The following is a 17884-nucleotide window of genomic DNA, read 5'->3' on the forward strand; positions in this document are numbered from 1 at the left end:
GGAAGAAAGAAAAGCTTGGACACATAAATGTTGGCGAAGAGCATCATGCTATTATTACTGTTGTTTTGGAATGAAATCCCACGCCAAAAATCCCACATTACTTTGATTTGAAACAGACAGGAAATTGAATAGTGGAGAAACTTTAAAAAATTCTCTCTATTTCTCTTCTTTCAATATATATGTTATTCTCCATGTTTTCCCAACTCTTTGGCCTTCTGATACAGACTTTACTGCTGCTGTCAAAGCTCTACTCATGTCCAAAGATGCCTCAGAAAACATCTGAAAGCAGCATCTGGTTTGATGTCTCCAAAGGCTTCAGCCTCCTGGCAAGCCAAAATCTACAAGATACAGCAATCAACTATTGACCAATACAACTAATGAATTGCATCATTTGGTTTGATTTAACATCAAATAAACAATCCCCAAAGGGCCCAAATGTAGCATTAGCCGCCTGCTCTGGTTTCAAACCTAAGCTATGACAAGAACCATGCTTGAAGAACTGGGGCCGAGGGAACCTCAGTCTCCAGGTCCTAGCTAGTTCCAGTTGCTAGACTGGCATATGGGCTGGATCAGGAAACACAAGCTCAATGATGTCATGACCATCTGACCCCAGGGTGACAGGTTTGGGGAATTTGTCTGCAAGTGGCCTCAGGCCAAAGTCAAGTATGTCTATGTTGTGCATGTGGATTTCATTTGAACCAATGCAATCTCTCCAACTTAGATTGCTCTCCTTGGGAACCCTCACTCACAGCAGGAAATGGTTTTCATTAGCAACAAAATAGGCATAAATTACTCAAATGTTTGCCAATTCATCACACACTGCATTATTGTTGGTTAATGTTGCTTCACACACATTTTTTTGCAAACGGTTTTTAAAACAATCATCATTACTTAAAATGTTTACATTGTTGCTAATCTGTTTTGTGTGGAACTTTACTGCTCACAAACTGTTTGACCACCAAAATCTGTGCAATAAATGTCTAAGATTTTCAGTCTTTGGTGAGTCATTCTCTTCGGTATCAGTTAATGCTTACATGACTTGATTGTTAAATTCGATAAACCCTGACTGAAGAATGACACGAGACACCCTAATTATCTCGCCAGGTAAGTCCATGACGAGGTTTAAACCATACAACTGCCACTTGAGAAAACAAACCCCTTTGTGAAGCATGGCAAAATACTGTATATACATAGCCACAAAGACTACAGGAATTCCATATGGAGCCATCTGTAGTCCAGCATCTAACTCATTCATGACTGTTTGTTACCGAATACTGTCTCAATGATTGAAAACGCTAATCTGCGAAAACACAAGTCGTTACCATAGCTTAATAAAAGTACAACATTATTTGAGATCACTGACCAGGTCTCTCTTGAAAAATAGATTTTTATCTCAATGAGAAAAACCTGTATAAACAAAGGATAAATACAAATCAATTTACAAAATAAACTAAACAAGTGAAGGGCACCCCTCAAAGTAAGGTAAGGTTCAATTATTGCAAGAAGAAGTATTTCAGGAAATCCGAAAGCTCCAACGCTATTTCCTCTTGCTCACCAGACAGACCATAAGCCTCTAATAAACGTGGCGTCTCAACAGGACACCACTTGATACCGGACTTTCTTTCAACACGACATTTCACAGAAAAGGAATCTAAACTTTCATCTTGTTTAAATTCATCTTATGTAAATGTTATGCGTGATTCACTCTGTCCCTGAACCGTTTAGTCAAATAATTACCTCAGGGTTTCAGGTTCATGTTTACACTCATACACTGACTAACCTGTCGCTGTATGGGTTATTTTGTATGAAAAAATGGTCTAAGTTACTATTGCATAGCTTAGCATACTGCTTAGAAGTTGGGATGGGGGATAGCATTTGTACACCCTAAAAAATGTCATTTGTATAAGCTAAAAATTGATTATAGATACATGGCTATTAGAGGCCAGTATAAAAAGGTCAAAACAGCATGGCATTAGCTGAGATATTGGCTCTGCTTCTTTTATTTGTCCTGTTTAAATACCCTCCTCTATATGTGGAAGCCTGCTAAAATACAACAGAAGAAAGGCACACATTAATTAATCCATCAACAATATTCTATAAACACTTTTTTCAGGTTTCAATTTGGGACCTCTTCAAATATAACAAGCTTGCCAACATCGATTTATACCAATTATTGTTGTAGTAAAACTGAATACTGGTCTCCAGCCAAAGGCATTACGGAGAGAGCCCTATTATTTCAATTGTAAACAGATGTGCCAGCCTGTGCCAAAGTTTGATTTGGAGTCAGGATGTCTTCTCTTGAGTGTTTTTTAAATACAATTATGTACAAAAATATATAATAACGATATGAATAAAGCCTGCAGTCCGTTTTACACTATGTGACAGGGGTGGAAATAACCCCCAAAAATTACAGGTAGAAATTGTACAGACCATATTTATAACAAGCATGTCCCAAAAAGATGGCTAGCGTTTCTGATCATTAGATAAGACTGCCCAAGGGGAGTGAGGTCAATGGTTGGTCAAATACCAAGGACCACAAACTGAACTGCTATCAACCGAGCCATCGCTATAGGCTTACGGTGAACAGTACAGTTCTATAACCTCAAGGAGGCATACAAACAGACAGGAATACTGTACAGTATGTATTCACGAGCAGTTAGGCAAAGCAGTATAGTTTATGACTGGCTAGATGATATTGATCCCAATGATACCACAATATACTTCTAAGCAGACAGCGACCATTGCTATGAATATGGAACAACAATTTTTGAGGACTGAATCTATGTAAGTGTTTGAAGTGTTTATGGTAATATGTTTATGTAAAGAGATTGAATAGGTTCCAATCAGATATAGACTTTTGGGTAGTTGTCTACAGCGCGTCAGTCATATGCATGTAAGGATTACCACACATGCAACTAATGGACCAATATTATTTAGTGTTGGGTTTTAATATATGCTGTTTATGCTGCGTTAGAAAGCACACTTTTATGCTCTTCAGAAAAGCTCAGATTGTTGGATCTTGATGAGGTGTACAGAGACATCAGGAGGTCAGGCAATGGATTTTATAAAACATTTTAAAGGACATGATTGACATTGATTAATTCCTTTCTATCAACAAATATTGCATTATATATTGTGTATGAATTGCCATAGGGATATAATTAAACTGAAACAGTTATCTTTAAGTTTGTGTCTGACGTTAGCCTGTGTACAACTTTTGGGCGGGGGTTCAGCTTGCTTCACATGTAGGCCTTTAGGTCTCAGTACTTTTTGCTTAGTGTAGTACATATTTTAGAACGTATTTGGTATAAACTCAAATCAGATAAGCACACAGAGCACCTATGATGCTATTTTCTATACTACGATGAGCATAGAAAGGACATACTCAACAATATGACTTTGAAGTTATGGAGCAACTATTATTGCCAAAGAAAGCAACACTTGCCAAGTATCACAGCATGATACTACATGGAAAAACAACACAAATGTCACAACCGTTATGTTTCTTTAATATTCTTTACAGTTGGAAAAGCTATTTCAACATGTTTATGTATTTTCGCATGTGAATGAAATAAATAGAAAAAGATGAATAACATTTGAACACACACAAAAAAAAGAAGCAAAGCACTGTTGCCCCACTAAGCACCTTGGGTAAAAAAAAAGTTGGGAGCCGCGAGGTGGCGACTGGGCTGGCGAGGCGGAGTAGGAGTCTTGGATGGAGCGAATGTCTTGGGACGGAAGGAGGAAGAGGACAAGAGAGCCCAGAGTGGACCTCACAGGAGAGCTTACGGTCTACACAAACACAGAGCCATTTTGGTAACACTTCAAATGAACTATGTGTCAGAAAAACTTCATCTTGTTATCACACATGACACCTTGTGAAATCATGTTTCACTTAGTATTTTATTATACTGTCGTAGGCACAGGAGGTTGGCGGCACCTTAGTTAGGGAGGACGGGCTCATTGTAATGACTGGAGGAGAATCAGTGGAATGGTATCAAATACATCAAACACGTGGGTTTTACATGTTGTTGATGCCATTCCATTTGCTCCGTTCTGGACATTATTATGAGCCGTCCTCCCCTCAGCAGCCTCCACTGGTCGTAGGACATCAAATATAATATATGCCGACTGGCTGGCTAGCCATCAAGCAAGATGTAGTAGTTGGCCATGAATTGTTTTGAAATGTATGGAGCAGTTATCGGATGCCAGGTCAGGTTCACGTCAGCACCACGAAGGTTATGACAGATAGTTCAACCCAAGTGTTACATACATCTAATCCGAAACAAATAAAACATTAAAAGCTGCAACAATAAATAAACTATTGTAAACAAATAAATACGTTTCATTTGAAAGATCCTTCAGACATATAAAAACTGGCCCCAGAAAAAGTGAAACAGCAACAAATGACTACAATATCATGAGAGAGGTATTTGTGTGCTTCTGTTGGTACGAGATTTGCAGATGCCGATTCAGTTAGTTGTACCTTTTGAGCTATCAGACTTGAATTAAGATGAAAACCACATCTACAGGAAGTTCATCTACAATGAAATTGTAGAGCTTTAAAACTGGATTGCATAGTTTGATGTTTGTGCACCATAATAGACTGCATTCATCTTGCTACTGCATTAACATACAGGGCCTTTGGGAAGTATTCACACCCTTCCCTCTTTCCACATTTTGTTACGTTACATCCTTATTCTAAAATGTATGAAATCATATATTTTTTTTTAGCAATCTACACACAATACCCCATAATGACAAAGCGAAAACAGGTTAAGCATTTTTTGCAAATGTATTACCAATAGAAAAACTGAAATAACTTATTCATAAGTATTCAGACCCTTTGCTATGATACTCAAAATTGAGCTCAGGTGCATCCCATTTCCATTGATCATCCTTGAGATGTTTCTACAACTTGATTGGAGTCCACCTGTTGAAAATTCAATTGATTTGGAAAGGCACACCTGTCTATATAAGGTCCCACATTTGACAGTGAATGTCAGAGCAAGAATCAAGCCATGAGGTTGAAGGAATTGTCCTTAGAGCTCTGAGACAGGATTGTGTCGAGGCACAGATCTGGGGAAGGGTACCAAAAAATGTCTGCAGCATTGAATGTCCTCAAGAACACAGTGGCCTCCATCATTCTTAAATGGAAGAAATTTGGAAACACCAAGACTCTTCCTAGAGCTGGCAGCCTGGCCAAACTGAGCAATCGGGGGAGAAGGGCCTTGGTCAGGGAGGTGACCAAGAACCTGATGGTCACTCGGACAGAGCTCCAGAGTTCCTCTGTGGAGATAGGTAAACCTTCCAGAAGGACAACCATCTCTGCAGCACTCCAACAATCAGGTCTTTATGGTAAAAGTGGCCAGACGTAACTACTCCTCAGTAAAAGGCACATGACAACCCGCTTGGAGTTTGCCAGAAGGCACCTAAAATACTCTCAGACCATGAGAAACAAGATTCTCTGGTCTGATGATGCTAAGATTGAACGCTTTCGCCTGAATGCCAAGCGTCACGTCCGGAAGAAACCTGGCACAATCCCTACAGTGAAGCGTGGTGGTGGCAGCATCATGCTGTGGGGATGTTTCTCAGCGGCTGGGACTGGGAGAAGTCAGGATCGAGTGAAAGAAGAACAGAGCAAAGTACAGAGAGATCCTTGATGAAAACCTGCTCCAGAGGACCTTCCAAAAGGACAACGACCCTAAGCAAACAGCCAAGACAATGCAGGAGTGGCTTCGGGACTAGTCTTTGAATGTCCTTGAGAGCCCGGACTTGAACCCAATTGAAAATATCTGTGAATCGATGCTCCCCATCCAACCTGACAGAGTTTGAGAGGATCTGCAGAGAAGAATGGGAGAAACTCCCAAAATACAGGTGTGCAAAGCTTGTAGCGTCATACCCAAGAGGCTGTAATCGCTTCCAAAGGTGCTTCAACAAAGAACTGAGTAAAGGGTCTCAATACTTATGTAAATAGGATTTCATTTTAATATACATTTGCAAAAATGTCTAAAAAACAGTTTTTGCTCTGTCATTATGGGATATTGTGTGTAGATTGCTGAGTAAAAAAAATAAATGTAATCCATTTAAGAATAAGGCTGTAACGTAACAAAATGTAGAAAAAGTAAAGGGGGCAGAATACTTTCCAAATGCACCGTAAACTAGATAAATATATCAGCTATATGACCTGTGAATAAGTTCTACAATAAAACCATTTTTATAGTGACTCGTTCTGAACACATTGGCCAACCTACTGTTATGTCAGAGCCCCTACAGTCACCTAATCACAGGTAAAGAAAACATGACAAATTCTCTGACATCAAAATGGCCGACTGGTGTTTCTATAGAAACCCAACTGTAAACAGCATTTTGATGTAAAATTCTCCTTTACTTTGGTGTAGTTTTACAGTAGAGACAAAGTGCTCACCATACAAGGCAAACGTTCAAATCGTTTGTGCCACTATGACCAATTAACACACGTACAACACGCGTACTGGTGAGGTTGAGAGTATATTCTGAGGTGATGTTGAGGGTTTTGCCGAACCAGTTATCCCTGTACGATGTTCAGTTTTGCGATCCCTGAAGTGGAGAAGGTGAGCGCCTAGCCGTTGTAGCTACAGTACTAGTTAACATGACTTAACGCACCTGATATTTGCCTTGCACGGGCATTATAGCTTTCTTCCTATTTCAGTAACAGTATTTGTCTAAGCATTTCAAACATCTGCCAATTCAAATGTAATCCTAAAATAAATGGTTATATCTCGATCTATAGTGTCGTATAGTTACTGTTTTTACATTTTTGTGATTTATAATTCATTGGCAGTTAATGAGTAAAAATGTTAACCGCACGAGGATTACACAGGGATGGTAGAACTGTGAAAACATCTTCAATATAACATTCTAAGAGACATGACACTCTTGAAAACTGCATTTCATCCTTAATTTATGAGTCTTTAAAAAAAAAAAAAAAAAAAAAAAAAACTATTTTCATAACGTAAAAAATACTAACAAAACATACTGTTGTTTTTAAAATATGTTCCTCTGTACAAACTGTCATTGTTCATGAGACTTAAAGGATCAGACCGAAAAGCACCAGTAGAAATATGAAATATCATATTCAGTTATGAAACCCAGCCACTAAAAATAAAATCACACTGTACAAAGACACACACAAAACACAGTAACAGTCATTTGTTGCCGTTTGATAAAGTAATAATATTAAAAACTCTTATACACAAATATACACTTGTGTACTTCGGTTACAGGGTGAGACAGCAATCACAACAACAACAAAAATGTACTTCACGCTTCACATATGAAATAAATATATCTTGAGTTATTAATTCGCCTCTACAAATATATGGCATTGTTGGACAACATTGTCCTTCTAATTTATAGTTTTATTTCGAGCCTAAGTTCCAAATGGGAACCATGTGTTTCTGATGATTCCCAATGTGGAGTAGCGTTCTGTGTGTGTTCTCCCTCTCCCTTGTTTCTAATCAGCACCATGCCACTGCAGGGCCCAGTGTGGGTGGGCTGGGGCTAACGTAGCCTAGCGCTGATGTTAGCGCTCCATTAACTCTCCTACAGAACTCCTAAAACACAGTAAGCTAGCCGCTAGCCTCTAGCTGTTAGTCGCTAGCGGACGGCCAGAAGTACACTCGCTGTAATTTAAGTACACCCCCATCTCTACTCACGGTGACGCGCCCCAGTGAAGGAGGAAGTCAAGGGGGACTTTGGGAAGAGGAAGTGCTATCGTACCGGCTTCCATGGTCGGCGGTGCCAGGATGCGCTGCCCGGGCACAGGTCCAGGTTACACTGCTCCACGTCAGGAGGCTTGTCCAGGATGTCACAGTTGTGGTCGTTGAGTCTTTGACCGTTGGGCCGTTGGCATACCACCTGGCGCGTCCTCCTGCCTCCACCACACGTCTGGGTACACTGAGAGGAGACAAGGGAAGATGAGGGAGGGGTCACTGAGTATTCAGCAGGCTCCTAAGTACAGTATGTCAGGGCAGGATTAGATGATGAAGATGATGAAGAGGTGCAGAGGAAAGGAAGTGACTTTAGACTATTTGACTCACGCCCAGGAGTCTGAAATGGTTCTCTGTAGTTTAGTAGTGGACTGTATTGTTGTAGCGTCGCTTAACAGAAGCAGATCTGCTTAATAACCTTTTACTACAGTGGGCTAAATCAGGGTCACACAGAGTGTTTCTTGGTATCTTAAACAAATCTACTTTGAAACAAAAGTATACACCTCACACACATGGTTATGGGCTTTAAAAAAAGAAGACATCTGTACCATGTCAGATATAGAGTTGAATGTATAATATTCTGAGTTTGCATCCCAATACTATAATTTATATACATCAGAGGAGACTGAAATATAACAAATCCGTTTGACATAAACACTGGATTGTCAGTGTAAAAACTAAGTATGAAATATGAATACCATTCCACCCATGAGGCCACGAGGTCATTAGACTGCAGGAAAGGGATGCACATAGTCCCTGAACTGCCTGTGTACTGACCTCTCCCCAGATGCCGTAGTTCCACAGAGGGCAGGGTCCTGAGTCGCAGTTCTTGGACTCGGCAGGTTTGACCCTCTGGTCACAGTGGCTGGTGCTGCGACCCTCCGCATCCTGACACACCACCACCCTCCTCTGGAAGCCCCCCGCACACGTACTGGAGCACTATGGACGGGCACAGAGTGTGTGTTACAGACCGAGGGGAAACATACACAGACAACTTTGTACAGACCAGCTGCAATGTAAACCAAAGCCAGCTGTGGAGTTACAGTACACTGTGGAGTTACAGTACACTGTGGAGTTACAGTACACTGTGGAGTTACAGTACACTCGGTCCACACACAGATGGAAAGCATCGGGCTTAGAAGGACAACGTGACACACAGAATAGCCTTGAACTACGCAGCAGGTATTTTCTGCAACCAATTACAGTTACACATCACATCCTTGCTGTCTCAGTAAGAGATCTCTATGTGAGATACAGCAGCACGCAGTTAGACAATGAAGTGAGACAGAGCAGTGAATGGAGATGGTATCGAAGTGCCCGGGGGTTTTCTTGACCATGTAACCCGACCAGGAATGATTCTCTTCCCTGGTCCTGGTCAGGTGACATGGTCCTACGGTTCTGTACATACTCCTCCCCAGGGCCCCGTCCTCCACTGGTTGTCTGCCGAGGGGACGTTCCAGCTGCTGTGTCCCGGGTGGCTGGCGGGGTCGTGGGGGCTGTAGGGCTGGTCGTTGGGCCTCTGGTGGTACACGGAGGGGCAGGGGGCACCAGTACACTCCTGCTCTGTGCTGGGCCTCTCGTCCTGATCGCAGAAGGACTCGGCAACCTGGTGGTGGTAGTTACTGCACACCACCTGCCTGGTGGCCCGGCCCACACCACACGTCACTGAACACTGGGCAGAGAATAGACACGGTCATATCTCTGAACACTGGGCAGAGAATAGACACGGTCATATCTCTGAACACTGGGCAGAGAATAGACACGGTCATATCTCTGAACACTGGGCAGAGAATAGACACGGTCATATCTCTGAACACTGGGCAGAGAATAGACACGGTCATATCTCTGAACACTGGGCAGAGAATAGACACGGTCATATCTCTGAACACTGGGCAGAGAATAGACACGGTCATTCATATCTCTGAACACTGGGCAGAGAATAGACACGGTCATATCTCTGAACACTGGGCAGAGAATAGACACGGTCATATCTCTGAACACTGGGCAGAGAATAGACACGGTCATATCTCTGAACACTGGGCAGAGAATAGACACGGTCATATCTCTGAACACTGGGCAGAGAATAGACACGGTCATATCTCTGAACACTGGGCAGAGAATAGACACGGTCATATCACTGAACACTGGGCAGAGAATAGACACGGTCATATCACTGAACACTGGGCAGAGAATAGACACGGTCATATCTCTGAACACTGGGCAGAGAATAGACACGGTCATATCACTGAACACTGGGCAGAGAATAGACACGGTCATATCTCTGAACACTGGGCAGAGAATAGACACGGTCATATCTCTGAACACTGGGCAGAGAATAGACACGGTCATATCTCTGAACACTGGGCAGAGAATAGACACGGTCATATCTCTGAACACTGGGCAGAGAATAGACACGGTCATATCTCTGAACACTGGGCAGAGAATAGACACGGTCATATCTCTGAACACTGGGCAGAGAGCAGATCAAATCATCAGACATAAGTGAGGCATTCTTTCAGTAGTAAAGGCAACTTCACTACAAAATAGCGGTTGACATATATTTATACTAATAGAATTACAACTATAACATACAGGAGACCACTCCCAGGAGCGCCACTGGCCACACGGGCTGAAGCAGGCTGAGGATTCTGGAGGCCGGAGCAGCTGGGCACAGTAGGACTCGTCTGCCACTCCACCCTGGGCGTCCCGACAGCTGACGTAACGGGCACGCTTCCCTTTCCCACAGGAGACAGAGCACTGAGACAGGCACACAGAGGAACAAGCATTTAAGATCAGACGTATAGTAAAAGCATTGTGTCAAACTGTCTCCCTTCTATATCTAATAGTACAAATCAAACAGTGAAATGCTTACTTATGGGCCCTTCCTTACAATGCAGAGAGAAAGAAAATAGAGAAATAATAGAAGAGTAAAACAGGTAATAATAAAAGTAATAATAGATACATAATGAGTAATGATAACTTGGCTGTCTATACACAAGGGATACCAGTACTGAGTTGATGTGCAGGAGTACGCGGTAACAGGTGTAAATGTACATACTAGTTATAAAGTGACAGTAGCATGAGTCAAAAAAAAGTTCATGCAAAAAGGGACAATGCAGATAGTTAATAAAATAGCTACACGGACTAACTATTTAGCAGTCTTATGGCATGGCTGTTAAGGGTCCTGTTGGTTCCAGACCTGGTTTATCAGTACTGCTTACCGTGTGGTAGCAGAGTTAATAGTCTATGACTTGGGTGGCTGGACTAAATATTTAGGGCCTTACTCTGACACTGCCTATTATAGAGGTCCTGGATGGCAGGAAGCTCGGCCCCAGTGATGCACTGGGCAAAATGCACTACACTCTGTAGCGCTTTGCAGTCAGATGCCAAGCATTAGCCATACCAAGTGGTGATGTAGCCAGTCAAGATGCTCTCAATGGTGCAGCTGTATTACTTTTTCGAGGATCTGAGGACCCATGCCAAATCTTTTCAGGCTCCTGAGGGGGAAGAGGACTTTTCATGGCCTGTTTACGGCTGTGTTGGTGTTTTCTGACCATGATAGGTCCTTAGTGATGTGGACACCAAGGAGCTCTAGACCCTCTCCACTACAGCCCTGTCGATGTGGATGTGGACGCGCTCGACCCTCCGTTTCCTGTAGTCCACGATCAGCTCCTTTGTCTTGCTGATGTTTTATGGAAATGTTGTTGTCTGGGCATCACACTGCCAGGGCTCTGACCTCGTCTCTATAGGTTGTCTCATCGTCGTCGATGATTTAGGTCTACCACTGTCGTGTCAGCAAACTTGATAATGGTGTAGGGTGAGTAGTGGGTGAACAATAAGTACAGGAGGGGACTAAGCACGCACCTATGAGGGCCCCCGTGTTGGGGGTCAGCGTGGCGGATGTGTTGTTGCATACCCTCACCACCTGGGGGCGGCCCATCAGGAAGTCCAGGATCCAGTTGCAGAGGGAGGTGTTCAGTGTCCTTAGCTTAGTGATGAGCTTGGAGGGCACCATGGTGTTGAATGCTGAGCTGTAGTCAATGAACAGCATTCTCACGTACAATGTAGGTGTTCCTTTTATCCAAGTGGGTAAAAGGGCACTGTGGAGTGCAATAGAGATTTGGCCATCTGTAGATCTGTTGGGACAATATGCGTTATTGCAGTGGGTCCAGGGTGTCTGGGATGATGGTGTTGATGTGAGCCATGACCAGCCTTTCAAAGTATTACATGGCTACAGATGTGAGTGCTACGGGGTGATAGTCATTTAGACAGGTTACCTTGGCGTTCTTGGGCAAAATGTACGTGAAAACACTTCCCAGCTGGTCCGTGCATGCTCTGAGTACGCATCCTGATCATCCGTCTGGCCCTATGGAGAGCGAGATCAGTCGTTCGAAACAGCTGGTGTTCTCACGCATGGTTCAGTGTTGCCCGTGGCTGGTTTTCACTTTGTAATCCATGATAGTTTGCGAGCCCCGCCACATCGGACGAGCGTCAGAGCCGGTTCAGTAGGATTCGATCTTAGTCCTGTATTGACGCTTTGCCTGTTTCATGGTCCGTCGAAAGGCGTAGCGGAATTTCTAATAAGGGTCCGGGTTAGCGCCCCGCTCCTTGAAAGTGGCAGCTCTAGCCTTTAGCTCAGTGCGGAGGTTGTCTGGCTTCTTGTTGGGATATGTACTGTAGGTACGGTCACAGTGGGGGGGATGGCGTCAATGTACTTATTAATGGAGTCGGTGACTGATGTGGCAAACTCCTCAAGTTAGGTCCTGGAATATATTCCAGTCTGTGTTAGCAAAACAGTCCTGTAGCTTAGTATATAAATTCATACTGGTATATAACAACAGTCCTTTTCTACAAACGTTTGAGACACCATTTCAGTCACTTACTCCGCATCTTTAACAAACTGTATGTGTGAATAATTGGTATATCTCTCCATCTTCAGTAAAGACTGCTCCATAAGGTTTTCACCTGGTGATATTCTAGCTGCACTCGAGCGAACTCAACAGGAGGACAAAGTGAACATTACCAAGCAGTAAATACCTACAGCAATCAAAAGTATCACTTCTGAGGGGAATGTACGAGTATTTTTTGTCGGAGGGACCACACTTGCGCTAGCCTCCTCTTAGACATGTGAGCTCACCGCCTCTCTGTCAGACATTACTGATAGTCTGAGAGTCATGTTTGAAACCCAAGCCTGGTGTTTTGACCTGGTTTTCATTTGCACTGGAAAACAATGCAAAGCATTAGACAGACAGAAGCCTAAACAAGGCTGACAAACTGCTGAGACCAGGATGAGGGAGCGGGTGTGTGAAGCAGGGGTGTGTGTGTGTGCGTGAAGCAGGGGTGCGTGTGTGAAGCAGGAGTGCGTGAAGCAGGGGTGCGTGTGTGAAGCAGGAGTGCGTGAAGCAGGGGTGCGTGTGTGAAGCAGGAGTGCGTGTGAAGCAGGAGTGCGTGTGAAGCAGGGGTGCGTGTGAAGCAGGGGTGCGTGTGAAGCAGGGGTGCGTGTGTGTGTGAAGCAGGAGTGCGTGTGTGTGTGAAGCAGGGGTGCGTGTGTGTGTGAAGCAGGGGTGCGTGTGTGTGTGAAGCAGGGGTGCGTGTGTGTGTGAAGCAGGGGTGCGTGTGTGTGTGAAGCAGGGGTGCGTGTGTGTGTGAAGCAGGGGTGCGTGAAGCAGGGGTGTGTGAAGCAGGGGTGTGTGAAGCAGGGGTGTGTGAAGCAGGGGTGTGTGAAGCAGGGGTGTGTGAAGCAGGGGTGTGTGTGTGTGAAGCAGGGGTGTGTGAAGCAGGGGTGTGTGTGTGTGTGTGTGTGTGTGTGTGTGAAGCAGGGGTGTGTGTGTGTGAAGCAGGGGTGCGTGTGAAGCAGGAGTGCGTGAAGAAGGGGTGCGTGTGTGAGTGAAGCAGGGGTGCGTGAGTGAAGCAGGGGTGCGTGAAGCAGGGGTGCGTGCGTGAAGCAGGGGTGCGTGCGAAGCAGGGGTGCGTGCGAAGCAGGGGTGCGTGCGAAGCAGGGGTGCGTGAAGCAGGGGTGCGTGAAGCAGGGGTGCGTGAAGCAGGGGTGCGTGAAGCAGGGGTGCGTGAAGCAGGGGTGCGTGAAGCAGGGGTGCGTGAAGCAGGGGTGCGTGAAGCAGGGGTGCGTGTGTGAGTGAAGCAGGGGTGCGTGTGTGAGTGAAGCAGGGGTGCGTGTGTGAGTGAAGCAGGGGTGCGTGCGTGTGTGTGTGAAGCAGGGGTGCGTGTGTGTGTGAAGCAGGGGTGCGTGTGTGAAGCAGGGGTGCGTGTGTGAAGCAGGGGTGCGTGTGTGAAGCAGGGGTGCGTGCGTGAAGCAGGGGTGCGTGCGTGAAGCAGGGGTGCGTGAAGCAGGGGTGCGTGAAGCAGGGGTGCGTGAAGCAGGGGTGCGTGTGTGTGTGAAGCAGGGGTGCGTGTGTGTGTGAAGCAGGGGTGAGTGAAGCAGGGGTGCGTGAGTGAAGCAGGGGTGGGTGAGTGAAGCAGGGGTGTGTGTGTGAAGCAGGGGTGTGTGTGTGAAGCAGGGGTGTGTGAAGCAGGGGTGTGTGAAGCAGGGGTGTGTGTGTGTGAAGCAGGGGTGTGTGAAGCAGGGGTGTGTGTGTGTGAAGCAGGGGTGTGTGAAGCAGGAGTGCGTGAAGCAGGAGTGCGTGTGTGTGTGAAGCAGGGGTGCGTGAGTGAAGCAGGGGTGCGTGCGTGAAGCAGGGGTGCGTGCGTGAAGCAGGGGTGCGTGCGTGAAGCAGGGGTGCGTGCGTGAAGCAGGGGTGCGTGCGTGAAGCAGGGGTGCGTGCGTGAAGCAGGGGTGCGTGCGTGAAGCAGGGGTGCGTGCGTGAAGCAGGGGTGCGTGCGTGAAGCAGGGGTGTGTGAAGCAGGGGTGTGTGCTGCATTCTAGAAACTACTGTACCAGTCTGAGTGCTGCTGTATAGGTGAGTGTCTATGGGCCTATATAAGGTTGTGTGTGTGCTGTGTTCTAGACTACTGTACCAGTCTGAGTGCTGCTGTAGAGGTGAGTGTGTATGGGCCTATATAAGGTTGTGTGTGTGCTGTGTTCTAGACTACTGTACCAGTCTGAGTGCTGCTGTAGAGGTGAGTGTGTATGGGCCTATATAAGGTTGTGTGTGTGCTGTGTTCTAGACTACTGTACCAGTCTGAGTGCTGCTGTAGAGGTGAGTGTGTATGGGCCTATATAAGGTTGTGTGTGTGCTGTGTTCTAGACTACTGTACCAGTCTGAGTGCTGCTGTAGAGGTGAGTGTGTATGGGCCTATATAAGGTTGTGTGTGTGCTGTGTTCTAGACTACTGTACCAGTCTGAGTGCTGCTGTATAGGTGAGTGTGTATGGGCCTATATAAGGTCGTGTGTGTGCTGTGTTCTAGACTACTGTACCAGTCTGAGTGCTGCTGTAGAGGTGAGTGTGTATGGGCCTATATAAGGTCGTGTGTGTGCTGTGTTCTAGACTACTGTACCAGTCTGAGTGCTGCTGTATAGGTGAGTGTGTATGGGCCTATATAAGGTCGTGTGTGTGCTGTGTTCTAGACTACTGTACCAGTCTGAGTGCTGCTGTAGAGGTGAGTGTATATGGGCCTATAGAAGGTCGTGTGCTGTGTTCTAGACTACTGTACCAGTCTGAGTGCTGCTGTAGAGGTGAGTGTGTATGGGCCTATAGAAGGTCGTGTGTGTGCTGTGTTCTAGACTACTGTACCAGTCTGAGTGCTGCTGTAGAGGTGAGTGTGTATGGGCCTATATAAGGTTGTGTGTGTGCTGTGTTCTAGACTACTGTACCAGTCTGAGTGCTGCTGTAGAGGTGAGTGTGTATGGGCCTATAGAAGGTCGTGTGCTGTGTTCTAGACTACTGTACCAGTCTGAGTGCTGCTGTAGAGGTGAGTGTATATGGGCCTATAGAAGGTCGTGTGCTGTGTTCTAGACTACTGTACCAGTCTGAGTGCTGCTGTAGAGGTGAGTGTGTATGGGCCTATAGAAGGTCGTGTGTGTGCTGTGTTCTAGACTACTGTACCAGTCTGAGTGCTGCTGTAGAGGTGAGTGTGTATGGGCCTATATAAGGTTGTGTGTGTGCTGTGTTCTAGACTACTGTACCAGTCTGAGTGCTGCTGTAGAGGTGAGTGTGTATGGGCCTATATAAGGTCGTGTGTGTGCTGTGTTCTAGACTACTGTACCAGTCTGAGTGCTGCTGTAGAGGTGAGTGTGTATGGGCCTATAGAAGGTCGTGTGCTGTGTTCTAGACTACTGTACCAGTCTGAGTGCTGCTGTAGAGGTGAGTGTGTATGGGCCTATATAAGGTCGTGTGCTGTGTTCACCGTGGTCCAGGAGCCGTATCTCCACTGTGGGAGGAGCTGACCAGAGCTGTCAGGGCGGACAGTGCTGTGTTGAGGAGAGGCCCAGGGACACGGTGCCACCTCACAGTCCTGGCTGTCCCTGGGTCTGGAAGCAGCGTTACACTCCCTGTCATCCACCGTGTCACCATACGCCCCTGACACACACCTCACAGCCCGCATCTGGTAACCATGGCCACACGTCACCGCACACTGCAACAACACACAGGAGAGACACACACAGGGTCAGACAGTAAAACCTTGGCTAGCAGATCCGTGATTACTTCAAGGAAGGAAGGGTGGATGCAGTTTTAACTCAGAGTCTAGCCCAGCTAAGCCCAGTCTAACTCAGTGTAATTGAAGCCTACTACCTCCCCAGATGCCAATCTTCTACTCCAGATCGCTGTGTGTGTGTGTGTGTGTGTGTGTGTGTGTGTGTGTGTGTGTGTGTGTGTGTGTGTGTGTGTGTGTGTGTGTGTGTGTACATTTGGTGTTGAGTTGGTGGAGGAAGTGCTGCAGTATACGTTTATTTGGGCAGTAGATTATGATTACATAGGTATTAACAGACAGATCTATACCAGCTCTGTCAATAGAAGTAGCTGAGTATCCCGCCCGCCAACTCGTTCAGCTGAGTCAATCAATGGTCAAAGACATTCCTTAATTCGCTAAATTGCTCATTCATTTATTTATTCAATATTTTCAAAATTCAAAACTCCAGACCGGGTGTACGTATAGTAGAGGTCTTCATGGGTCTGAGTGGACCAGACATACCCGAGACCCGACTACAACCCAATCGGGTTTGGGTCTGAAATTCTAACTTTTCCTCGGGTCAGGGTTTGCTCCTGTTTGATTGTCATCAGGTCCCGGGGTCTATGTAATTACAGCTGAGTGGATCAAAATGGACCCAACCACGGCTCTGCATAGCCTACAGCATATTTATTTTACGCTAATAAGGTCAATTAATTGAGTTATAGAAGGCTTAGCCAACATATAAAGACTCGTTAACCAGAAGAGCAACTTGGCTGATAAACATTATTTTGTCACTTGGGTCCAATTGGGTCTGGTCTCGGTCCAGTTAACCTCAGGCCAGGTCTGATTGCCCTTGGGTCCAACTTCTTGGACTCCTGAAGACCTCTAGCGTATAGACAGAGTATTGGACTAGCAGACTCACAAGGTGTGTGTGAGTGTGAGTGTGTGTGTGTGTGTGTGTGTGTGTGGCTCCTTCTAAGGCAGTGGGGAAACCTAACAGCTTGGTGAGTTATGGAGTGGTGTGCTCTGACTTGAGCTGCCATTTCCTCCCTAGCGCTTTCACTCTGCCCTCATATCCTGTCGGAATAAATCTGACCCCACACACAGACAAACACCACCGACACACACTGGGAAAAGGGGATATACTGTATGTACAACTAGACATAAATAACACACACTATAATGTCACATACTCCAACATTCCTATGCTCACACTAAGATTCAAACAGACGCACACCAAGAATCTGATTCTGTCAGACACACACACACACACACACACAAATCCATCTGGACTCACCGGTCCCCAGACTCCGACCTGCCAGGAGGCACACTCTGGCAGCTCACAGCTCCCCACAGCAGCAGGCTTAGCGTTCGGGTCACAGAAGTGTTCGCTCAGCTTCTCCTCTCCTACCCCCATGCTACAGGACACCTGCCTGTGCCTCATCCCCTTCCCACACGTCACCAAGCACTGGGAGGGGACACAGAGGGAAAGATGGGGTGTAGGAGAAAGACTAATAAAGTCAAGTTGGTCACAACAAAGAGCCACCGATTTTGGACGTTTGAAATGG

General features: G+C 45.7%; 1 protein-coding gene across 1 annotated transcript in view; it reads right to left on the minus strand.

Moving 5' to 3' along the window:
- LOC135509501 (A disintegrin and metalloproteinase with thrombospondin motifs 20-like) overlaps nucleotides 1-17884 on the minus strand; it is a 135993-nt gene that overhangs the window by 37045 nt on the left and 81064 nt on the right. Inside the window, exons 22-27 of the mRNA XM_064930223.1 lie at nucleotides 17614-17784; nucleotides 16053-16280; nucleotides 10344-10508; nucleotides 9160-9423; nucleotides 8529-8690; nucleotides 7762-7938 (exon numbers count right to left, since the gene is read on the minus strand). Of these exons, the coding sequence (XP_064786295.1) occupies nucleotides 7762-7938; nucleotides 8529-8690; nucleotides 9160-9423; nucleotides 10344-10508; nucleotides 16053-16280; nucleotides 17614-17784 (1167 nt within the window). The remainder of the gene's footprint in view (nucleotides 1-7761; nucleotides 7939-8528; nucleotides 8691-9159; nucleotides 9424-10343; nucleotides 10509-16052; nucleotides 16281-17613; nucleotides 17785-17884) is intronic.

Source organism: Oncorhynchus masou, chromosome 22 (assembly GCF_036934945.1).
Source record: "Oncorhynchus masou masou isolate Uvic2021 chromosome 22, UVic_Omas_1.1, whole genome shotgun sequence".
Taxonomy (NCBI): domain Eukaryota; kingdom Metazoa; phylum Chordata; class Actinopteri; order Salmoniformes; family Salmonidae; genus Oncorhynchus; species Oncorhynchus masou.